The sequence below is a fragment of the Anarhichas minor genome, unplaced genomic scaffold, assembly GCF_050575085.1.
Source record: "Anarhichas minor isolate MPS153535 unplaced genomic scaffold, ASM5057508v1 ptg000028l, whole genome shotgun sequence".
Classification (NCBI taxonomy): Eukaryota; Metazoa; Chordata; class Actinopteri; order Perciformes; family Anarhichadidae; genus Anarhichas; species Anarhichas minor.
Window position 1 is genome coordinate 2,917,049 of NW_027466474.1, and position 25,534 is coordinate 2,942,582.

Here is a 25,534-nt window from a genome sequence, read left to right on the forward strand (position 1 = left end):
TTCAACATAGTTTATTGCCAGTGAATGTTAGAACTGTAACTCAGATGAACAAACAGTGAGGGGCCATAGCAACAGTTACACATGTTCTGCATGTGTAACTGTTGAGGAGGAAAAGTCCAAGGACACATTCTTCAGCAGAACACCAAACTAATGTTTTTCATTTTTGTTTCAGCCCCTCGTTAGCTGCAGAGAGAGAGGGAACAGCCATGCGTCTGCTGTGATAATGGTGAGTTATGGCGCCCGACCCGTATCCTCGATGGTTCCACATGAATGTTCCCAGGGGAAGCTTTGAGAGTCTGCAGCCCCCTTGTGTAATTACCTTTTAGCACAAAAACGAGGAAAGAGTGAGATTCTGCTCTGTCATTGTTAGTGCACAGCAAAAACAACACCGATGTGGATGACGATTAATAGCTTTAGTCTTGCATTATTATTCCTTTTGAAGCAAAATGATGAACAAATATTTCAATTTATTTAGTCTCCCTGGTTTATACAATAATCATCTCTCAAATTAGTGAAAGCTCAAAAGATTAATAATATTTTAATGTAATTTGAGGGAGTCATTTGAATACATTTTTTAAAAGATGAAACATTAATATCCTTTAGGATTAAATTAAAGTTCTCACTCCACTCCACATAACTTTTATTGTGGTTATGAATGCTTTACATGCATATTTACGGTAAACAGTAAAATAGCATTGATAACATTAATGAAACACTGTAACAGACTGTGTTACCTGTTACATTATTTCGAGAAACCTGCCATCATGTTTTGGTGTTTTTTATGATGTAATTTCTACACGTCGTTGGCTCATGATACTTTCTCAGAAATGCAGCACAGTGAAACGGCACAAGGTGTAAAACGCTTTCCTTGATATCGAGTTTCTGGCTTTAGGCTTCCTTTTAATCGACTTTCGAAAAGCACATGAACTCTTCTCAGGTTGTGCACTTTCCCGCTCTCTGTCTTTAACAAGGATCATGCTAATCACAAACGGAAATTAGAAGTAATAAATTCAGTAATGCTAATACGACAGAGTCTGTACTGGGTTTAAAGAGAAGAATGTTCCCCACCAGTAAATGTCATCCGCTTGCAGGATGATGACAGCTTATTAGATCCCTGTAGCCACCTGAAGACTGCAAGTGTGCCTGCTCCATCTGCAGCCTCTAGATAGAGCGATGAGTTAGACGTGTTCAGCACACTGGCCAAGAATGTGCTCAATGACAGTAAACAAGGGCTGAGGAATATTTGTATTAAATTGTTAAAAATATGGACCTGTATGGCAAAGTATATGTTGCCTTTGCTGGAATTTAAACACTATAATATTAGATCATAATAAATTCACCTAAAATAGAGGTCAATATGCTTTAAATGCAGTTCTGAGAGCAGTCAAATTAATAATAAAAATGCAGGTACAGAGTATGTTTATTTCTGATAATGCGTTAATGGGCCTTTTTATTATACGCTTTTCAGCCAATTAGGGACAGTTGTTTTAAACATTGCAATTTTTCATAGTTAAAATCATGACATTGTTCAGCTACAACAAGAAGCTTGAGTCAATCTTGTCCAACCACCTCTTGCAATATAAGAGCCGGAACTTGTGTTTTATTTAGAAAAGACGTTTGTGCACCTACACAGCCAAACATGTGGTTGTTGTATGAATCATTGGATTTCAAAATAAACTCTCGGGGTTCATCATTACTCATGAAAACAAAGTAACATGAACTTCCAAAGAGAGACATTTCCTGCCTTTTGGCGACATATTCCAGGATGACACTGCACCTGCCGGAAAGAAACGTCAATTTCCTCTCCGAAAAAAATAAAGGCAATCATGATTCTCCTCTTCATTACAATAGAAAAAAGAACCGGTTCTGATGTGAAACACATTGTTTTTAAATTGAATGAGAGAAGCTGGTTTGATTGGCGGTGATTGATGCACCCTCTCATAATGTATTCATCCTGATCTCACCCTTTATTGCAGCTTTGCCACAGCTGCACAAAAGTACAGTCACAGTGCATCCATTAATTAACAGAAATAGACAATTTTTTATGAATTAACACTGTGTCACAGACTGGCTATGAATGTGTGCATGTTAGTCTCTGGCTGTAAAGTGTGAAGCTGTAAAATGGAAATCCCTTGTGGGTTCTGTTGCAACACCTCATAGCTTCCTGTGCTTATCAGTGCGGCATACGTGTAAAGGATCTAACACTGTCTACTCAGAATATATTACGGTGTGATGGTTGATGTAATGAGCAAGACACAAATGTGATCAGGTTTACTGATTTCATTTTTTTTAAACCAGATTAGTATACTTGTTTCCAATAAATCAATGGACGCATGCGGAGATTGTTATCAAAGGCAGTCTTTCTTGTATTAAATCTTGGTGACACGCTCACAATGTCTAAGAGCTCCGTGTTACAAGACGAAGATAAAGCTTGTCTATCGTACACTTATTATCTCCAATTTCAAGAAACTGCAATTTCCTCTCCACAGGATCGCAAGAGGACAGCCAGGAACAGAAATGACAGATGCGGCAAATTTAACAACACGGAGGAGCCTGAGTACGACGTGGTGGATGACCAGCAGGGAGTGGTTCATGTGCGCATACTTCCTGCGAGGCCCTTAAATGATGAGACAGAGTATGCAGGTAGAGAGGAAAACAATGACTTATCATTCACATTCACATTCACGCTGCTCTCAGGTGTTGTTTTTAGTTCCGGTTAAGGGTTACTTATCTTTAGAAAATTGTCATCTTCGTGGCTCAGTGGGTAGTTCTGCCTGTCTGTAGGAGTGAATCTGACCTTTAATATTTGTCACCACACATCTTATTCTCATTAGAATATATAAAATGATGGCACATAAATAGTTCATGAACCCATATCCAAAAAACCTAAGAATGAACTCTAAGTCTAAGTGTTTGCATTGCGACACAATGAGAGTGAGTTTATTTCACTTTCCTACAGAGAAAAGCTCCGGTGAACATAACTAGAATGAAACTGAATGAAGTGCAGGCACACAATAACAGCTCCACCACAAAACTGTGGTGAGAATGAAAGCAGTGTGTTTCTGAGAGAGAGAGAGAGTAAGAGAGGGAGGGAACTCAAGCTGAGTGATCATGATCTGCCAGTGGGTCTCCAGGGCCATCTGTTGGCTGAGGCCGACTGCGGGAGATTACAATTATCCAGCAGCCGAAGGGGGGAGATGGGGGAAGCATGTAGTGTGAATAGACTCCCTTTACTCTGCTGCATGGATGTGGCCCACAGCCAGGGGCCTCACAGCTGCACGTCGACAACTTCACACTGAACGTGGCTTTTAAATTTGTTCACACTCGGAGTGTTCTCCCTCTGTAATCAATACAGTCTGCTGCTGCGGTGTGCCGCTGGGACCGGCAGCCACCGAGTTTTAACAATGATACAAACTCATTTGAACTGTCAGCTAACGCTGGAACTACTGAAACTACTGTCATTACTGTCGCCGATAAGAGTGAGGGCATCTCAACTTCTTTTGCTTTCAAGACAGGGGTCCCCCAAGGTCATCATCGGCTCAGAGCCTCTCACCAGTCTGGACTGTAAGTTTTCTGTTTTTCTTCAGATGAATTCTCCATTACAACTGTGCCGCTGTAAATGTCTGCTTCTTCTGTATGTGCTCTCCTCTTCGTCAGGGTAACTCCAACATCCTCCCAAGAGAAATACCACTTTCTTCAGGTAAAGTGACATTAAAAGCTCCATCATCTGAATTTTGATGCGATACAGACATTCTGGAGAAGTTTAATGGCCTGGTTCCAGTACGGTGTTGCTTAGTGCAGCTATTAGCTGCTGTTGGCAACTTTATGACTTTTCGCTACTTGGCGACTGGCTGCTGCTCAGCAAAAGCTACACAGGGCCACTTAACCTGCATTATTTAAGATTAAATATGAAATCAAATGGCTCTCTAGGATGTGAAAGGGCCACTCATAATACTGAAAACAGACACGAAACCATCTCTACAGAGCTTTTCAGTCTCTTTTAGCTCATTGTAATGTTTGTAATGTATTGTTACTGCATGGCTCCAACTGTTTTCAAGAAAATAGCTCTGATAAAATCCCCCATAGAGGCAGACAGATAAATTGGCAACTAGCGAGGGAACACAGTCAACCATTCACCAGCTAAAAAAACTGATATTTCTGTCAGTTCAAGGTACCTGCACACTTTTTGAAATCACATTAAACATTTCTAATACCTTTTTTAATGAGTGTTTATAATGAAAATCACCAAAATGGAAAATTGAAGGTTTTTTTAAAGTGCTAAATTTGATATTCAGAGCATTAATATAGCAGAAAACAACTACTTGCTATGCAAATGAATCGAAGTAACTGAAGTCTACCTGAGCCACGCATGCTTTCAGTGCATGTGAGCGCGCATGTGAGCGTGCTCCGCTGGTTAGCTAACGGCCGCTGCTCTGCACTGCTCTCATATGTTACACGGTTACAGATGATAACATCGTCCAAACCGAAAGCGTCGTCGCAGAAGCGTAGCACCCACCCTCCAATGAACACTGTTAGCTCTGTCAGCACTTTTAGCTGTGAGCCGCTGGCTCGCCATTGATATGTTGAAAGCCGTTGACAAGCAATACAAAATGCCAAACAAAATCCCAATCCCAAAATATAGCACCTATAACCAACAGTGTTTCAGATCATGGCCATGATGGATTTATGAGCATGTAATACTTCAGATGGCTTTCAAGTCAGTAGTGGCATTACATGTTGCAGTTTAAAGTAGACTGTAGGCCTTGCAGTTTACTTAAAAGTGTCAAATTTCCCTCTTGAGTTTGAGTACCAGAACCTCAAAATTGTACTTATGAGCACTACTTTAAGTACTTGTACACTATACATTATTTCTTTCTGCATTGCATGTTTTTTAGTCCCCGGACCTGCAATAAACAGAGACCTGAAGCCAGGCAGAAGAAAGATCAGATCGGGTAAGACAACTAAATTAACTTCTCTTTCACCGTCCTCTGGCCTCAGAAGCATCTCACACACTCACATGTTGCTCTTTCAGATAAGAGGTTCTCACCTGTGCTGCCAGTAGAGCAGGTAACCACCTCACCACACATACAGGACTTACTGTTGACTCTGTTTCTGTGTCAGTAAACCGTGTTGATTGCAATTCCTAAAATAGGTGATGATTTCTCTCTCTTTCTAATATCACAGCGCTCACACAGGTAATTTGCTCAACTACTATTCAAGTCATTCATTGTTGGGTTTAAATGAGTTGTGAATGGTCTTGCAGCTAAAGTCTGTGTACTTCCAGGCGATGTCCATCACCTCCAACAGAGATAGTGAACCACTTGCCCAGGCTGACTATAGGCGAATCCTGCAGGAGAGAGTGAGAACTGTTTTTACTGTGTGGACAGACCCCGTGTGACCTCTTTCCTCTGTGTGAATGGCGGAAAGTGCAAAGAAGCCGTCTGAGTTCACAGTTTGAACCGTGTGGCAGTGACGCCATCTGCTGGTTAACATCATGATCACAGAAAAAGCTTGTGGCTTTCGTTGATCAAGCACATTGTGATGTCATATTTAATAATGATGAATTCATTAATCATAAACTTCTTCTTCATTTCAGTGGACAGAGAGCAACTAAAAAAGTAAGTAGTCAAACATGCAGCATTGTTACAAGTAAAGTGTCAGATTTCATTGCTTTCAGCCATAACTTTATAATTAATTAATCATTTATGAATTGTATTTTATTCTACACAATTAAACTTGTAACCTGACTTTATCTAATTGTCTTTTTAATACTTCTAATAGGCTGAATTCAGTTCACATACCAAAGGTAAGAGCTAAATAAATGTGAATGCAATATTGTTTTGGTTGAACACGTCTTGACAGCGGTTGAATGTTGAATGTGTTTTTAGGTCTACAGCGTGCTGAGAGTGTTTCATCCCTTCATACCAATCCAAGACATTCTCTGGATCTGGAAACTCATAATACAGAAACAAGGTGCGTCATCTCTCAGGCATTTCAAGACGTACTTTCAAGAAGTATGTCGTGTTAAGTCATGTTTGATTTGTTCTTTCTCATGTTACTTAGGCCACAACAAAGTCTCGGTAAGTAATGTTATGAATCATCAGTATCATTATACAGTTATTGGTGAAATGAGTCAACACTAACTTATGCTTAAAGAAAGGGTGCGATCAAAACGTCATCACCATGAGTGGCCTCAAACTAAAGAAGACTTTGACCAACATGACTTTGTTCCAAAGGGAAAACCTCAACAGGTATACTCACTGCTACTTAATAATACAGATTTGGATTATTTATACAAAATATGAGTCAACTATTCAAATGATGATGTATTGTTGTAGGTTGAACTACCCATAAATATAAAAAGTAATTATTCTGTAGCAGCTGCAACATGAAAGCGGTATTAATGCCTTACTAATTGTAATCCGGTGGTATCATATTTTCTATATTTTTATGAAATGGGCCTTTCTGCATACTTTTACTTTTGGTGCTTTAACTATATTTTGATGCTAATATTTTTCTTGAGATTGAGTAAGATTATAAAATGCAGGACTTCTACTTGTAACAGTGTATTTTTAAACTTGCTACTTTTACTTGAGTAAAAGATCTGAGTACTTCTTCCGCCATTGCTAATGTTTGGCAGACCTACAACGAAGAAGACTGGTATGTCGGGGCTTGTTCCCGAGCAGACGCTGAGCACGCCTTACACCTGGTGAACAAGGTACTGGATCTCCTCTTTGTTTCAACAATACACACAAGAACAACAAGAATCAAACAAACATTAAATCAATAGTAACAGACGCAAACTAAATCCAAAACAAACACTGCCCAGGTCGACAAACATAGACAGGTTACAAGAGCTCATGTTCAGGAGACTCCTTGTAAAATAATGGAAGAAAAATCAGGTCCAAGCTAATTCAGATAGAGCAGCCAGACTTTGTAGAACTGATCTGCTTTGGTATAGAATATCTGTAAAATACTCCAAATAAGATGTTCTTTCTAGCAGCAAAAGTAAGAATGTCTTGTGACCTTTTGCCCAACATCAAAGACACTGGATCCAGTATATCAAACCAATATTTCTGTAAATTACAACATGACCATCGGCGATGAGTTAAGGGACCTATTTCAGTTTTACATTTGAGACACAGAGGAGAAAGTGAGGGGTTAAAAGAATGCGCGATTAGAGGATATATGTGTTCTATCTATGAATCTAAACTGGGTTGCGTAACTCCAATCATAATCATTTGAATGGGATAAAGTAATCTGCCGTTTTTATCAATGCTATTTGTCCTAACCAGGAAACAGGACGTGAGTTCCAACGCTCTAAATCTTGACAAACTGGTTTTGTACAACTCATTAAATGATGTGATAACAAAAATGACCTAAAAAGACACAGTATCTCCTCTAATATAAAATGAAACAAAAAAAGATCTGAATATATCTGAAGCTAACCTTTTGTTTCTCACATTAACCACTTCAGGACGGAGCCTTTTTGGTACGAGACTGCTCCATGAACACCAACAGGGAGCCGTTGGTGCTGGCCGTGTATCACAACAAGAAGGTTTACAATATAAAACTCCGGTTCATCGAGAGCTTCGGCAAGTACGCCCTGGGAACGGGACAACGGTCGAATGATGTGAGTGGACAAAGGTCTCAAAAAGAGAGTTCAACAAGCGCTCTCCTCATTATGTTTACCGAAAGCTCACATCTTATTTCTCCTCAGATGTTCGACTCTGTGGCAGACATCATCAAGATTCACTCCATATTCCCAATAACACTCATCAGCGGGAGAAGCATGCCCGGAAGCAAATGTCCAGAAAACTGTGTGCTGACGTGTCCCATCACAAAAAAAGATCTTGTCCAACTGCTGCAATAACACGTGAATCATTCCAGCAAAGATAATCTGCTCAATCTGTCATGGGAAAAAAAATAACTTTAGCTCAGCCAAGAAATATTCAGGTCCATTAAGACGTTAATAGTGTGTTGATATAATAGATTCACTGTGTGTAGTAGAGTAATACAGCAAACAGAGGACTGCTTCATGAAGCAGCACACTGAATTTATTCCCAAGAGCAATCGCTTGTTCTAATTTCCCACCAATATTTACAAGCCATCGAGTAAACACGCTCCTTTTTCTACGTCATAAGCCCATTTTTCTGTTAATATATTCCACTATTATTTCTAGAGTTTCCCTAAATGTCTATTAAGAATACATTTAGGCCCAGGTGGCCTTGCTCTTTATTTTGACCTGTTTCAGACCCCGATAACAACGATGAGCTCATACCTGCTGCTCGTGGCTACAATGGCTGGCTGGTTCTGCTGTCAAGCTTCACTAAACACAATACTCCCAACGTCCTTTTCTTGTTAATGTGTAGCTCTTTGTACCTTAGTTGTACGCTTATGAATTTCAGATCGAATAATCGTCAGAAATGTTCACCACAAATGCCATCTGGTTGGAAAACAAAACATCTGCTTGAGTTCATGAAGAGCGTTTTGGGAAAAAGATGACTGAGTATACAAATTGTGAAAGTGTTTGCCTGTGTCAAATAAAAACAATGTCTGTACCCTTACAATTATTTACATGATCAACTAGAAAATACATTCCCTGCAGAGAGAGAGACACACAAACAGAGAGAGAGAGAGAGAGAGAGAGAGAGAGAGAGAGAGAGAGAGACAAAGAGAGAGAGAGAGAGAAACAGAGACAAAAAGGTCTAACAATGCCTTTGCCTGAATATCATTAGTAAATGTCATTAGTGTATATGTGTGCAAGTGCCAGTGTATATGTGTGTGTATCAAACTGCACGACTTAGCTCATATCAATCACCTGTGTACCTGCCAGCATCAAAGGTTGTCATAGCGATGTAACTTCAAAGAGACACACATAGGCTTCACATGGAGTTAAAGCTGAGGCACATCTGTCAAAGTGGTCTCAAAACTCACATAACCGTAGCTTCTATTGCTTCCAGATTAGAACTGGAGAGGAAGGATGACTTGATGACCAGATGAAGTGAGAATTGCGTCTGTAGTGTAAGAATGTGGCTTCAGTGGCGATCTAGAAATGTTGTCTGTGGGCGATGTTCTTGGAGTAATTAACATTGGTCTCTATGGAGCAGATAGTTGGACTTTCTCTCACTTTCAGGCTGCTGTGACTAAATGTGTAAATCTGTTGGATTCCACAGTCACATGTCTACGACCAGGACAAGATTAGCTACACTTTGACCAAGAATGATGCATGAAGAGGGAAAATTGTGGGAATGGTGAAAATATATATATAAATGTTTTTTTCACAAGATTCTGAAGCTCCTCTCCACTCTAGCGATGACATCACGCACTCTGAGCTGCGCCATACACACCCATTATAAAGTCAGAAAAGGTCTGAAAAAAAGCATAAAACATAAGCTGTGATTATTCAAAAAGTGTAAAAGATATCACAAAAGCTGAATCATACAGTAATAGCCCAATGAGAAGCTGGAAGCAGAAAGTATTTGCCATCTTTGATTGATAACGTTTAAAGAATTGATCAATTAACAATATAGTTGACAATTTTCTCTAATCGTGACAAAATGTGAGATTTAGGCTTCTAGTTTAAAATGATGACACAATCAGTCACTATTACAAGACAGTAAATCAACAACAGCGGTGGAAAGTTGAGGTGCATTTTCTCAGGTACTGTACTGAAGTCGACTACAGTTTTGAGGTACTTGAACATTTCCATTTTATGTTATACTACTTAATACCTCTAATCTACCACGTTGTAGTAGTGGTTTACTCCAAAATAAATATAATTAACTTAATATAAGCCCCACCTTTCCAAGCTACAACACTAAACTGATTTATACATCAATCAGGATTCCTACACATTTTCTGTTTCAAAATTCCATCTTTCACCATATTTGACATCTGAGTACAAATAGCTAGATGATGATTATGTAAATAAATGTTTGGTAGAGTGCTCTTCCCCCCTATTATAAATAGGCAAATACTATTAGCACCCAGGTTTCTGTAGCTAACAATGCTATTTGCACCGGTCCGAGGAAAACATTAGATAGCATACTGTAGGTTATGTTTAATTATCCCATAGAAATAGGAGTGACAAGAGTGTGTGAATGAAGCATTACGCCGTTTAAGTTTACTCATCTCCTCCGGCTCTCTACGCTTTCTAACGTTACCGCTCCACTGCTCGTTTTGGTCGTTACTGCAAAACCCAACTAACCTGACACGCCGTACGGATTGTTACACAGAACCATCTGAGAGGCCGTCTTTGGAAACTTACAGGAAGGTATCAGAGTATTTTTACACCGTGGTATTGCTACTTTAACTAATAAAAGGCCTGAATGTTTGCTCCACCACTGCTTGTTTTGTAACCAACAGCTCTGAGAGTCTCACAGTCGGTTAATGATGAGCGCTTTATGTGACACAATTCTGTTTAACAAAAGGGAGTAGACCATACAAATTGTGATCATGTTTTAATAGAAAAAAAGAGGAGTTACATAATTGTTATTATAAAAGCATGGAACACGATAATAAACAAAAAGAATTAACCAAAAACAGCTTTAACAGGAACATGTGTAACACAAATGAGAGGTAAATGGAAGGCAAAGTAAAACATTCAAAGGGAACCGTCGCGCCCTTAAACACCTTTGAAATAATAATATATATTTATATAACAAACAAACAAGTACGTCAGCTTCTGAATCTGCAGTGCTAGGAAAGTAAAGCACATGACTGCATTTGCTGAAGAGGCTGCGGAATGTTAACCACTCCCTACAGAGAATATGAACAACAGCTATCACATTTTTATATTTATAGGTATGTACACAATAAAATCTGTGAGTGATCAAAACGTATATACACAATAAAAAATGGGCAACCAAAACCTATCAATTGATAGGTCTAGCACCTCATACGTCATGGTTACTGATTATAAACACACACACACACACATGTGGCAATGCCGTCGCAAGAACAGAAACAGTTCTGCAAAGCATCGGGAAAGAAGATTGTTTGTGTCCTTTTGATGGTGTCAACAGGTTCTCAGCATCACCACAGTCACTTAGTATGTACATAAGATCAAATACAAGCATGTGGCTTTCTCCAACAGTAACGAACCAGCTCGGGAAGCTTTCATCTGCTCCGTTGTGCACCACTGTTTAAGGAGCTGCAAAGAGGCGTCACGTGTAAGTCGTGACATTAGAGAGAACCGTATGGCACAAGAAGTAAATATGATCCAAGATGGCATTAACACTCGTTTCCGGGACTGTTGCCTCAAATAAGTTAATCAAAAATTCAAAAACAAAAAAGGTACAAATGTGATAAGAATAAAGACAAGACTTGATGAATCTTGAAGACTTCACTTTTCTTATCCCTCTGGATTTTTAGGAGTAGTCAAAAATTATAGCGGTTAGCTCTGGCCTCACAGACGCCAAGACTCACGGTGCATTCAGGCACTCATCGTCAACTGGTAAAGTCAAAAAACGCTTAGGTTTATCACCGAGAATGGCCAGCCAAGTGGGAAATACTGGTGAGAAACTGGGGCACATTCCAAGTTTACAGTACATCTGAGACATTTCACTTTTACACAACACCTGGAGGACAACTGGCAAACATAATGTCCATTTCTCTGCAACACCCAGTGATTTAAAATACAAACTGATAACAAGAACAAACAGTAGTGTGTGTATGCCCAGCTTCCACTATTTACACCTTGTTGTTTCTTTTTTCAACTGTCCAGTTCACTTGATTTTAACAGTGACTGTTGACCAAATAAATAGGCAATATTTCCCAAATTTCAGAGTTTGCAAAGAGTGCCTGAATGCACCACTACACTACTGACCGTGTGGGTCACATGTCACTGTTGTCTCAAAGGGAGCCGGATTTCTTAGGCCAAATTTGGAAAATCTTATTATTTTTTTTTTTTTTTAACGGGACATGCCTTATTGATCGGTTTCAAGGCAATCGTGTTAAAATGACTTTTCAAATGCAACATAAGTGTCGACACGACTTCATCACAGGAAACAAAGGAAGAGGCTCTCTGTCCATATACAATGGCTGGAAACAGATTTGTTTTCTTTGCCTCGGACTGTTCTGTTAAAAATGAGCATTAAAAAGATTAAAAATGGGGAATCATACCTGAAGAAGACATTTTTTCATCGTATGTTATTAGTGCTAAATATTGCGCGAGGCTCCTCCCACAATAAATCTCACATAAATGTCACAAAGCAAACATTTCACCATTACTTACTATCGATTTTTCCATCGTGCATGATCTGTATGTTCATGACAGTGTTTGAAATGTGAGTTAGCACACAAAGATCTGATACTCTCAGGTGTACTGCACCCAATTCAGGTTGTATTTTAGAGGAGGCAGATTAACAGCAAAACATTACTGATGACAACAAAAAAAAAAAAATACAGTATGTATTATCCTTTTTCAGTAAACAGCATGCATTTATGCCTCCACTCTGACAGACCTACTGGATTCCCAAACGTCTGCAACATTACTTAACATCTGTGTATTAGTGACTGCAATCTACGAAAGCAGATGTTCCATAACTCAAAGCAGTCAAGCTGCATTGCACAATCCATGCCTATACAAACAACATACGTGTAACACATTGATAATCAGATGTCCATTGTTTTTAAATGTTACGCACCCTCATATTTTGTCTATCTGTCAGTCAACATCTCATCGTTGTAATACTAGTTATTTTCTCATAATCGTACACTTCTGTATGGGGACACATCGTGGGATACAATTCATGGAAAGACGCCGACAGTGCACCCCATCACCTCGTACTTCTGCCCCATCACTTTGCTCAGCCTCATTTTTAAGATTTGGCACTTGGGAGCCACCTCGGACTCTCCCGTGTTGTCCGCGACAGTGTCTGGCCTCGCGCCCTGCACGGAGGAGGCCCGGGGCTTCGGGTGATTGAGCACCACCACGGGCTGGTAGGGGCTCGGCCGCTTCACCAGCTGGTCCACCTTCAGCGGCATCGGGTAAATGACGGTGCAGCCGGCTAGACCGCCCATCGGTACCTGAGTCTTGTATTTGGATATTGTGAGCTTCAGCCCCTTCTTGTTTGTTTTCCACAGGCCTACTTGTACACGTTTCAGCGACACAGTCAGGAACTTTGAGATGTCGTGCTCACTTTTTGCCATTTGCTGCGGGGGCTCCGCAGACACATGTGCGGCGATTTTGGAAACAGATTCCTCATCTGTAGGAGATTTTGAAACAGGGGTGTGACTGCGTTTCTTACTGTCTATTGTTGCGGTGCGTTTTGTTTCCTCCTTGATGTAGTTGTGGGTCAGTGCAGAAGGGTGCTGAACACATTTATCCTCTATTTTGATAGTGTCGCTGGTCCGCTCCGTCAATAAAAGCTTGTGGATGATGGACCCGTCTTTAGTGTCCACCTGAACACAGGACGTCAGCGCCTCCGTCGCCCGCTCTGTGATGTTTGTCACCATGACGTGATCTTGAGTTGTGCAACCAGTACGGTTACTTTTATCCATCACGATGCCCCGCAGCGCCATCACCAGCGGTTGCATGGAGCCTTGGACGTCGCCTGGTTGTTGGCTTAGTGAAAACACAGAGGAGATGACGGGGAAACCCTCGGGCTCTAGCGCGTCTCGTTCTCCGGCCCTCTCGCCGGATCTCACTTCCTGCGTCCAGGCCGATATCTTCGGACCTTTGCGGTTGGAGAGCGCCGGCGTTCTGACTGATGAGGACTCATTTAGGCTTCTGGGGATTGAAAAAGACGGACTTGAAACTTTATCCTGACAAAGTAGAATCGCTGGAGGTCTCACTTGGGCAGACGCAGCCAAGAGGACACTCAAGCAGGGAGAAGAGGAATTCTGCTGGTTCGAGCACTCTGCCTCTGTCTTTATTTTTGAAGAGGTGTTGTTCTTGAGGCATATCTCGCCTGGTTCCAGCTTTACAGCCACCGAAACATCTCGCGGAGGGATTGTTATGTCACTTGCCCTCCTGGGTGGGATACTCTTGGAATGCTCAGGCATTAAATGCTTCCTCTCGTCCACGGCTCTCTGAGGAACACACGCTCCCATGTTCTCTGGATGCAGGGCGCCGGTCAACCTTTGGCCGAGCCTGTTGCAGATAACGGAGGACAGAGCTGCGCTGTGGCTCACCGGTTCGCTCTGCGTCACTCTGATCCCACCATTTCCTTCTCTTACAGGATTGAGGATGCTTTTGGGAACCTTGTTTGGAACGACTGTGTGACTTTCCAAGTTGATTATTTCTTGTGACGCTCTTTTAAATCCAGCTTTTTCTTTGTTGACGTGATTTGGGAGGTTTCTGGAAATGGCTGTACGCTCCACATTGACAGTCTTTGCTTCACACTGCTTCCTGTTGACCGTGCACATCCCCATGCTCATGGACTTCACGGCGTTCGGGTGGTGTAATGAGGATAAGAATGGCTTTCCCAGCGCAGTGTTTTGAGAGACCGTGGTCCTCGTCTCTTTTATCACAGACTCGTTTTCTTGTTGAGAGACGAGCCTCAGCTTCAGCTCCTTCGTCCCGTTGACGGTTTTCACTTCAACAAGCTCGACCAAGCAGCCGGCGGGGATCGTCACTTCCTCTGGAAGAGAAACCGTCAGAGCCCTGTGGTGCTGAATGAGTCCATTCAAAGGGGTCAAAAGAACGGCGCTGCCATTCGTGGCATTCGATACGTTCGTGTCCAGTGTTTTCCCTCTCAGTTCATCTCTACCCTGCCTGACTGCAGGTGCACTCGCGATGGGTACCGTCACCCGGACGGCCGGTCGGAGTGATGCCGGATCAGCGGTGGGCACACTTGATAAGGCACTGGAGACAGGAGCGTGTGTGCCGGGCTTAGCAGGTCCTTGACTGATGCTTTTACTATGCAAACGATCAATGTGCTTCACAAGGCACAGCCTCCGCATGTAGCCCTGTCCACAGTGAGGACATTTAAATGGGTACTTTGAACTGTGCTGCTTCAGGTGAGCGTTTAACTCCGCCTCGCTGAACGACACCTTGTTGCAGTAGAAGCAGTAGAACCTCGTCCCTCTGTGCTCCAGCATGTGCCTCTTCAACTCTGCAGCGTCCGTGGAAGCAAATCCACACTTCTGACAGCACTTCACGTTAGAGGTGCTCAACACACGATCCAAGACCAAATTAGGGTGTCCACCGTTCACAGACGACAACATGCTATGGTAGCTGACAGGATTCATGTTGAGACTGTGAGGTCCGCCGGTCATCTGGCTGCGGGTCCTGCGGTCATACGGCGGAGTCAGAGGAGCAGCACCCTCTGACAAGCGAGACGTGTTCCCCACTGTGGGAATCAGAAAGATAAATGAGAGAAAGAACCTCACAGTGACATTAACACAAGGCCCGTACACAGATAGCCCCTCCCCCCTCATGTCAAGCGTTTTCGTTAACGCCTGCAGCCGTCTGATCCTCAAGTAACGGATTGCAAGCAAAAGATACAAAGCGGTTCACTACTAAATGTTTTTGCAATTTTTTCACCCCCGCTGCAGTCCGGTGCTGTGTTCCTTTGAACACAACGAAAAGGCCCCATCTGACCACAACAAGGGGGGGATCGCAAAGACGACGGTCCGCTTTTCAACTGTTTATGTTCGCAGCAGAGTCAACGCCCACGTACGTACCTTTATAGGAGTGTTGTGTTTTGATCTGTTGGGTGTTTTGAATTCAGTAAATCCTTTCTGTGTACGTGATATTAACGCTTGTTGTCAACGAGAGCAACCGAGCCGCTTTGCATTAGCTCTCCGTTAGCTATCTGTAGCTAGCTGACACAATTCCGGAAAAAGGTTGTTCTCGCCTTCAAAATAAGAGTGTGTAATAAAAACGGGATTTTTTTCGATAATACTCCCTATGTGTTGTATTTGAGTTTGTTTGGGCATATTACATGTTACAAAACAATATTTGGTGCATGCTGTTATGCAGTGGTTGAAAATTATATCCTCAGGGAAAATAAAACTGATTTTAATAATGTTTATTGCATTTTACATTTACATTTGTTACATTTATTTACTTTACCTGTTTTTTATTTACATTGCATGCATTTATAGTGATATATTATCACATATCACATATGTTTGTTATTACATGTGTTTCTACCCTGTCTTGTATCTTGTTCTGTGTCCGTTTTTGTACCTTGTTAATTGTTTGTTTATGTTAATGCATCATTCTTTTGTTTGCATTGGGACCAGGGAAACTCTACGTACTGGTTTGCGCTGCATATATTATGGATGACAATAAATCTCTTATATCTCATCTCTCTTTCTTATGTAATTATGTATGTATGTGTGTATGTATGTATCTACACCTCAGTGGAAATTTGTCTTTGACTTTTGCCAAGTAAAGAACATTCACTGCACAGCACACCGTTAAAACCATACACATATACAGTATAGTTCCAATGGGCTAGTAGCAGCAAATAAGTAAAAGAGAGCACTTGCAAATGTAAATATGTTTACTCAAGTTGTACATTGTGATGGAGAATTTTCCCTGTGCTAGTACTTTTCTACTGTGACTTAGTTTATGTGCCTTACTCAATAACAAAACTATGTGACATATGATTATGTTGCTGAATGGTAACAAGACCATGTTTCTGCCTTTGCTTCCATGAGAGGAAGTAATTGAATGAGGGTGCAGTTAACCAGAGAATGTTACGGTTAGGAAAAGAAACGGATGTCTTTTGTGACAAGGCTCAGATAAGAGGAAGGGGCTGAATGGAGGTGTCAATGGGCAGTTAAAACTGTTGACCAGATGTCTAGGTGTGAACTCCTGGTTCACACCCTGTCCTGAGGACCTTTATAAACTATACAGACGCATCACTCTTGGCTCGTCCTCATGGAGACTACACTGTAATTCCATTGACACTGTTGTTGCATTGTTGTATAGGGTTATGTTCATATATACAGTATATACACATTCTGTCTGTGTTGCCAAACGCACATCTTTGGGACTACATCTCTGTACATTACATTGTTATGCTTCGTACACATTGTTTGGACAATTTTACACAGTTCTGCATAAAACTACCACTTCTGCACAGCTCTTTTATTTAAAATTCAGATATATTGTAGTTTATCTTATTCACCAACACACTAAAGCAAATTCCTTGTATGTGAAAACCTACTTGGTAATAAACCGGATTCTGTGACGAGGGTGAAGTTTTATTTTGAAAGACATGACCGGAAGTTTACGTTTTTCTTTTTCTTTACAGCTGGCGTGTTGAGTGCAGCGTAGGTCTGCGCTATTCTGGAAGAAATACTACGCAAATCTCCTTTATACTCTGGGATTATTTACGCTTGTTTTTAAATATTCTGCTGCAAAAATAACGTATGCTAACGCTCGAGACGTCGCCGTTATTCACACCCTAAAATATGACCTCCAACATCTCATCTGTGTAGTTTTATTTTTATAAAAACCGCTAAAAGGCAACATTTCTACGTGTTTTTTCATAGGTCAGTTCACCCAGTGACACAGGAAGTGTTCAAAGCTTTTGTATTTTACGATATAATGAAGTCAAACTACCAGCTGACAGAGATAAACAACGGCACGCGGCGGATGTATATAATTAAAACGACCATAAACGAATAAATGATGCTGTTTATGCGAATCAACAGGCTGTTTCCTACTGTGTCACTGGCGTTACCGAGGTGAGTCTCTGCGACACATATTAACTGAACAGTTAAAAACTGTTGACTGCAGTTGTATATCGTTTTAAATGTATATTACCGTATTGGTGTTGCAGAATTAGCTCTGTTATTGTAGCCCCATGTACTGTAGCTTATGTGAGGATCACTATGACTATTGTGGAAACAGTTTCTGGGATTTACACACCATTGTTGCGATTCATAATGACACAGCAGTCAGTGGCTTTCACTTGACCCACACACACACACACACACGTGCGCGCACACACACACACACGCCCTTGTGAGCTTCCTGGTTATGGCAACATTAATCCGGACGCGAGCTGCCTCCTGGTTCAGCCTCAGAAAGCAACTGTTCTCCTCGTCCTCTCGCAGACACGGAGCTCTTATCCGCCGCAGCATGGCCTCAGAAGAAACGTCCCGGTTCGACTTTCTGGTGATCGGTGGCGGGTCCGGAGGTCTGGCCGGTGCTCGGAGGGCGTCGGAACTCGGAGCAGCCAGCGCCGTGATCGAGAGTGACAAACTCGGAGGTACCTGCGTGAGTAAAACAACAACAACAACAACAACTAAAAACACCCGACATCCGTCCTGAGTTGCTGTGCTGTGTCGGCTCTGCAGCTTTCACACACACGCGCTGGTTGCCAGGTTCACTGCGAAGCCTCCGGACTCCTTTTGTGGAAGTGTTTTGTGTTTCCAACAAACGTTGTAGCCACGAAATACTGAAGCTGTAAGCTTTGAGTCAGGTGTTTATACTCAAGGGCTTCATACAACGTTAGTTTTATATTATTACAAGGCTATTGTAAAGGAAGGCATTACACACAGGTGTTCACATTATTGTGTTCACCCACTACTTTGACTTTTTATTTGATGAGAAGTTGATGATGAAATGCATAGCTGCAGGTGTTTCCTAAACCGCTAAAACCACATTCTGATTGCACAAAGGCGACACAGTTAGTCTGATTAGTTTCCAAATGTTGGTAACAAATAAGGAAATAATCTCGTATAACATAATTCAGTTCACACAAACCAAATAACAAGGGATTGTAGGATGGTTAAATCCAGCCAAATGAAAGTCAGGAACCTTTTTAACTGTAGAATATGTTGTTTTTTGCCTGACAAAGAACCTTTATATGAAGTTCATATTAATTTGTTATCGTTCATTGATTTCCAGTGGCGCTGTGTGATTGTTTGAATAAATATATTAAGCATTTTCTGTAAGTATCATGTTTGCAGGTGGTTTCATCGAGCTGACGTTGAACTAATTTGAATGCTTTTGTTTTGTTTTTTTAGGTGAATGTTGGCTGTGTCCCAAAGAAGGTACACTGTTCTTTCTATTGTTGTTGCAACAGGCCGAGTTTTAACTCGGAGACATAATAATTTTCAAACAAAAAACCACTAGATGTCTAACCCAGTGCCTTCACAGGTTATGTGGAATGCAGCAGTTCATGCCGAGTATCTCCACGATCACAGCGACTACGGCTTTGATGTTGGAAATGTCCGTTTCAGTTGGGAGTAAGTTACAGCATCCCGTTTTATTTCACCTCGTTTTGTGCAACTACAATGAGCTCTTTTGAAATCCGCAACGGTTGTTCCTCGAACGAAGAGGTGTCCGTTTCACAGCAGGACTTCCCCGTCTGTCGCTGTCTTTTGTTGCTTCACTTCAGCCCCTTTCTGTGTTCTTTGTGAACCACGAAGTCAAGTCAGTGTGACAGTCAAAGATAAGTTTCTGGAAGGTGTGGCTGCAGGAAACATTAGTCAGGGGGGAAAAAAACACTAGCGTGCATCAGAGCTGGGAGGCCGGTGAAGGTTCGCCTGCATGGGTTTGTCTTAAAGTGGGTCCAACTATCAAGACGTTATTGAAAGAAGTGCGTATTAAAATACAGGAAACACGTTCAATCTAATGGAATCTTTGCACACAGCACATCTTCTTTAATGTTTTACCTTTTTTGAAACTGTCAGAATGTTTTAACTCATAGTAGGCTGTAGTTTGTCTTGTGTTGTTCCTGTTATTTCTGGAGGTTTCTGGCAGAACGATCTAGGGGTAGTAAAGTAGCAATACTAGTAGTAGTAGTATGAAGAGCAACACAGTATGTGTAGGGAGTAGGTTGTAGTAGATAAATGAGTCATACTCAGGACTTTTTCATGTGAACACGAGTGTTTCTTGAATGAATGTTGGTTAAACAAACAAACAACCTCTTATTTTTGATCATTTCCTGTGTTTGCAGAGCTCTCAAGGCCAAAAGGGACGCTTATGTTAGTCACTTAAATCGCATTTATCGCAACAACCTTGACAAAGTAAGTTCCCATTTATATCATCTTTGTTATTTCAGTGCGTCTGTTGTAATCCCCATATATATATATATATATATATATATATATATATATATATATATATATATATATATATATATATATATATATTACAAAAATATTTACTTCAGGTTAACATACCGACTAACATGTTTGCACTGGATCAACAATTATTTGACTGTTCTGTTTGTTTACTTTCCTCTAAAGAAGAAAGTTATTGCAGAAGAAATAATGACATCTGATCCATTTCAGGCCAAAGTCCAAACTATCCAAGGCCATGCCCGGTTTACAGATGATCCTGAGCCGACTGTGGAGGTCAATGGAAGAAAATATACAGCGCCTCACATCCTCATCGCCACCGGAGGACAGCCTACTGTTCTGAGTGATGCTGACATTCCAGGTAAGACGTGATGTGCTCAGGTTTTACCTGGAAGAGTTTGTTGTATTTAATCCAGGGATCGGCAACCTTTCTTGATACGAAGAGCCATTTTGAGATTTTCTTGTTATTCAGTGTTTCAACATTACGTTTAAGTAGTTTAAGTTCAGGTCACACATTTGATTTCATTCATACAGGCAACATGCATATCAACATTATACCAAAAACATTTTACTTCCATAATCAGCAGAGTAGAAGGCTTCCATCCTTACGAAAACATCCACAGCTGAGTTAAAATCATTAATCCTACCAACCTTCCATCAAACTTCTTCATCAGCAATAAACTTTACAAATATTGTGAAGAAGGTGACAAGTACCAGCCAATCAGAGGCAGAGTATGGCAGGTCTTTGTGCAATGCGGTTGGAGAAAAAAATCAATTCAAAACTACTGTAAATAACCGTCCACGTAACTGCCAATAGGGCACGTCAACATTTAAAAGAAATGTCCTGCACACTTATTGCTAGTGTGCCATCGGTTAAGTTACCATGTGACTATGGCGTAGGTAAGGTTGCCTACCCCTGATTTAATGTATCCAGCAAAAAGATGACTTTTATAAAATGTTAAAAATATAAACAAGTTTATTGATCATTTCAGGGGGAAGTCTGGGCATTACCAGTGATGGCTTTTTTGAACTTGAAGCTCTGCCAAAGTAAGCTTCTCTTATGATCTCTTAAGTGTTTATACCATGTGTAAAGTTTGTTCCTAAATAAATAAAAGGTTTGATTTTCCCCAACAGGCGCACTGTGATTGTGGGTGCGGGTTATATTGCAGTGGAGATGGCCGGCATCCTTTCCACCCTGGGGTCCAAAACATCCCTCATTATTCGACAGACGGGAGTAAGAAACCCACAGAATCACATCTAAATACTAAAATTATGACTTTCAAAAGTGTGCAGTAATGCAAATAATCGTAACTCCATATGCTCTCAAACTCTCTCTGTAGGTTTTGAGGAACTTTGACAGCTTCATAAGCACAAACTGCACCAAAGAGCTGACCAACTCTGGTGTGGATCTGTGGAAGAACTCTCAGGTGAAGTCTGTGTGTAAGACGGAAAAAGGACTGGAGGTGACGCTCGTCACCAAAGACCCAGAGAAGAAGAACGACGAGGAGAAGATCAGCACCATCCAGGAGGTGGACTGCCTTCTCTGGGCCATCGGCAGGCAGCCCAACACTTCAGGACTGAACATCGGCGCCATGGTAAGCGTCTGCTTGTGATGTTAATGTAAACTAGATGCTGAAATGTGCCGAAGGAAACAACATCTTAGCTCAGTGGGGAAATCGGCAGATGTTCCTGGATAGACAAAACATCTTTACCCTCCTTAATGAGGCAATTTATTTTTTGCAGCTGGAAACGATGCAAAACACATTCAACACCCATCAATAAAATGGTAATGGTGCATTTAAAACAGATGACTAATCAGTCTTTGGCTCAGTTTTCCTTGTGTCACCCTCATTTTAGCAGCTTAACTGCCCTCTTAGATTATAGCAGCACTGCAGATCATTGTTTAGTCTCTTAATGTCACACCTTTTTATATAATAGGAGCCCCAAATAAACCAGGCATTGGATCCCTTTAAATCAACGATTAGGGATAATCCGGGAGCAAGACGAGACAACAGTCACTGAGCAGTCTTTGTTCTGTTGTTTGTTAGACGGGAAGAGTGAAAGTCTTGTTAGCTCAGGATTAATAACGGATTAAACTACAGTCAGTCAGTAAAAATTCAGTGCTAAAATGTGATGTTTTAGCTCATTTATACTAATCATATAACAATATTCTCTCTGTTTGCAGGGTATGGATATGGATGAAAGAGGCCACATCGTGGTGGATGAGTTTCAGAACACCAGCATACCAGGGATCTACGCTGTCGGGGACGTTTGTGGCAAAGCTCTTCTCACACCTGGTAGGAAGTGGCAATAATAATTTGAATCATTTAGCGGATGTTGAAAACTACACAGTCGTGTTTACGTTCTTGCTTGGCCAGTATGGTTGTCTGAAGGCTGATAGACTAAAGGCTTCAGTAGTGTTTGGTATCCATGTTGAATATCTTTACATGTTTTTGTCTGTCAACTCTGTCCATTATATGAGTCACTTTGGAGTCCACGTCTGCCCTGTTTACAAGCTTTGGGTGTGACACGTTATTAGAAAAAAAAGCTTTTCAGCTGCAGCTCAGGTCCAACTAACGTGGTGGTTTGGTTGAACTTTCAAAAAGAAATCCAGACCATGATTTGTCCCCTAAAAACTAAACCTTTACAGCTTCATACAAGGCATCACTTAGCAGAAGGAACTGCTGAGTCATTGACAGAAATGTGTAATTTTCCTGCCCTCATGTAGAGACAGACATCCATTATACATGATCGTATCTAGTTACTGTTTACTTTTCCCTGCTCCATGCACCGTTGAAGTGGGTGCAGTGCTGCTCCGTACTTGTTTTTCTGGTTTGGGAATGAAATATTTTGTTATGAAATGTACTGATGTTATGTTGTATATCGGGGCAGTTGCCATCGCTGCAGGCAGAAAGCTGGCCCACAGACTGTTTGAGGGCAAGAAGGACTCCAAGCTGGACTACTCGAGTATCCCCACCGTGGTGTTCAGCCACCCACCCATCGGAACCGTGGGCCTCACAGAAGGTGAACGGCAGTTTCACAATCAAACTTCAACCTTCACATGATTGACGATGCCTGTATGTCCAGTGTTTTTCATCCTTTGTCGTACTCATGAGGACAAGAATTCAAACCGCTTCATTTGTGTTACTGTCCCAGAGGAGGCCATTAAATCTAGAGGAAAGGAGAATGTGAAGATCTACAAGACTTCTTTCACTCCGATGTATCACGCCATCACGAGCAGGAAGAGTCAGTGCATCATGAAGCTGGTGTGTGAGGGGAAGGAGGAGAAGGTAGGAGTCCTCTGTCATTTACAGGTGGTGAAAAAATATACTTTTAGAGATAAGGAGTTATTTATTTAAGTCATTCAAGTTATTGTAACTGTTAGAATTGTTATTAATCAAAACAACACTAACTCTTTGTCCTTGTTTGCTCAGGTACAAGTCATTCAGACTTATCTCATAGTCTGTCAGATTATGAAAATCTGAAAACTGCATGAAAACATAAATATTTTTTTCCCCCCTAAGCAGCCAGACCGAGTTTAAAGTAAGACTTCACCAGCAGGTGTCAAATGCAGAGGCTTCGGTCTCTGTGCACCAATCCTGTAACGGAGATTTTAAGATTTTAAATATGGGGTGTGTCTCTTGCCTATCCTATCCTATGTTGAAATCACAATGGTTTTCCCCACCTTCACATGCTGGTTAAGCCACAGCTGACGTCAACATGTTCACACCCAATCTCTGCAGATTCTTCAAAGTCATTTTGGTAATTGTAAGAAGTCTGATTTCTTAAGTAGACGTCGATCAAGCAGGTTTAGGAAAATTCTTAAAACTTAATTCCAATGCATAACCTTTATGTGTGTGTGACTGAGTCCTTTATGTTTGTCTCTTGTGAACACCAACGACTGCAGTGATCTTCAAAGGCTGACGTGTCTCTTTTCCTCAGGTGGTGGGCCTGCACATGCAGGGTCTAGGCTGTGATGAGATGCTGCAGGGCTTCGCTGTGGCCATCAAAATGGGCGCTACCAAAGCCGACTTCGACAAGACTGTCGCCATTCACCCCACCTCGTCTGAGGAGTTTGTCACAATGCGTTAATCCCTCTAGACCAGCAGCCCAGACAAGCATACCGGGGCAGAGTCGCTCCTCTGAACCACTCTCGCGTCAACTTGACCACTTTCTAAATTGACATAGTTACATTTTCTCTCATTTAAGTGACATTATTCGTGCACAGTGTTTCATCTTTTCTAACTTCTTCCTAAATGGACCAAGACCGAGTTATGGCCTTCTTAAACTGTACTGTGGCTCTTGATTATTGATTGAATATTCTGGATTCCATTTGAATGCTTGTGAAATGGAAGTGATGATCTGCAGCTATTGTTGTCAAGTGATTGCATTTGGTAATCAAAAAGAGCTCTCCTAGTGTATGTGTTTAATTTGTTCGTCACTTGTCAGATGAATATTACAAACACTGCTACGGACATATTTACTGCTAATGCAAGGCCATAACATATCTACTGTACTGTTCTGAAGATTCAATAAACACACAGGGTTTGTTTTCTTAACTGTTGTGGTTTTTTGTTTTGTTGCTGAGCTTCATCTCTCTTCCCCACTAGTGCCCCTCCCTGTCTGTGTTTACAGTTGGTGTGGGAACAGCAATGAATGAATGCAGTTCTGTTTGTGTTGGAGAGAGAGGGAGCTGCATTCCTAAACACACAGGGTTTGTTTTCTTAACTGTTGTGATTTTTTGTTTTGTTGCTGAGTTTCATCTCTCTTCCCCACTAGTGCCCCTCCCTGTCTGTGTTTACAGTTGGTGTGGGAACAGCAATGAATGAATGCAGTTCTGTTTGTGTTGGAGAGAGAGGGAGCTGCATTCCTTCTCATACCTAAGAGAGACTCTCTCTGTCTCTCTAAATGTGTGATTCAAGAACAAACAAAAATGCAGAATAATTACCCTGCTATGAATTTCCCAGATGTTATGTGTAGTGACGCAAACTGTACATGCATACTGTCCAGATGCAATAGTGTGGTGGATCTATTTCCATTATCTGACTATATATTGTACTCGCAAACGGTTCAAAAGATACTATTTTTTTACTACATTTCTTTGACAGCCAAAGTTATTAGATGCTTAACAGTTGAGAGGGATTTTTACATACAAAACATATGATGTACATATAACTAAGATTAAACTTCCTAACATGATATAAAGTAATTGAAATGTAGTCCATGTCAACCATTTACACAAGACTAAAATTGTGATTGGATGTTAACAAATCAATATGTGATAGATTTAAAATTTCCCTGACAGTCCATTCTGCTGCATAACGATTAGTATTTTTACTTGTGGTACTTATTGTGGATTTTGCTGACATTTGCGTACTTTTACTACAATAAGATTTATAGTGCAGGACTCATGTAATCTATTCTTTTTAAATAATGTATTTTAAAGATATTTAAAATCCAATTAACTTTTAACTTTTATTCTGAACAGAATACGATTTAGTTTGATGACTGTCAAAAAAGTGAAATAAAATAAATG

The 25,534-nt window shown here is 41.0% G+C and overlaps 3 protein-coding genes across 6 annotated transcripts; 2 read left to right on the top strand and 1 right to left on the bottom strand.

Moving 5' to 3' along the window:
- The first annotated feature begins 233 nt into the window (after positions 1 to 233).
- On the top strand, positions 234 to 8,649 carry clnk (cytokine dependent hematopoietic cell linker). The gene is made up of 16 exons (XM_076103609.1): positions 234 to 311; positions 2,490 to 2,643; positions 3,512 to 3,555; positions 3,658 to 3,700; positions 4,896 to 4,952; positions 5,033 to 5,067; positions 5,185 to 5,195; positions 5,285 to 5,359; positions 5,597 to 5,618; positions 5,782 to 5,806; positions 5,889 to 5,973; positions 6,064 to 6,080; positions 6,157 to 6,251; positions 6,641 to 6,718; positions 7,478 to 7,633; positions 7,721 to 8,649. Exons 1-16 carry the CDS (start codon positions 234 to 236, stop codon positions 7,871 to 7,873), a joined length of 1,128 nt encoding a protein of 375 aa, XP_075959724.1. The 3' UTR covers positions 7,874 to 8,649.
- Positions 8,650 to 10,446: 1,797 nt separating this feature from the next.
- Positions 10,447 to 15,793, bottom strand: znf518b (zinc finger protein 518B). The gene is made up of 2 exons (XM_076102814.1): positions 15,634 to 15,793; positions 10,447 to 15,299 (listed from the first exon to the last, which is right to left on the bottom strand). Exon 2 carries the CDS (start codon positions 15,223 to 15,225, stop codon positions 12,754 to 12,756), a length of 2,472 nt encoding a protein of 823 aa, XP_075958929.1. The 5' UTR covers positions 15,226 to 15,299; positions 15,634 to 15,793; the 3' UTR covers positions 10,447 to 12,753.
- On the top strand, positions 15,420 to 24,557 carry gsr (glutathione reductase). Of its 4 annotated transcripts, none has more exons than XM_076102817.1 (13): positions 15,420 to 15,625; positions 18,025 to 18,187; positions 18,940 to 18,966; positions 19,073 to 19,161; positions 19,875 to 19,944; positions 20,212 to 20,359; positions 20,991 to 21,045; positions 21,133 to 21,232; positions 21,339 to 21,593; positions 22,184 to 22,295; positions 22,891 to 23,022; positions 23,155 to 23,288; positions 23,941 to 24,557. In XM_076102817.1, the coding sequence occupies exons 1-13, from the start codon at positions 15,600 to 15,602 to the stop codon at positions 24,088 to 24,090; spliced, it is 1,461 nt and encodes a 486-aa protein (XP_075958932.1). In that variant the 5' UTR covers positions 15,420 to 15,599; the 3' UTR covers positions 24,091 to 24,557. The 4 variants fall into 4 exon arrangements, with proteins under 4 accessions (XP_075958932.1, XP_075958931.1, XP_075958930.1 ...); XM_076102816.1 differs by lacking the exon at positions 15,420 to 15,625 and adding an exon at positions 17,252 to 17,652; XM_076102815.1 differs by lacking the exon at positions 15,420 to 15,625 and having other exon boundaries at positions 17,909 to 18,187.
- Positions 24,558 to 25,534: the final 977 nt, after the last annotated feature.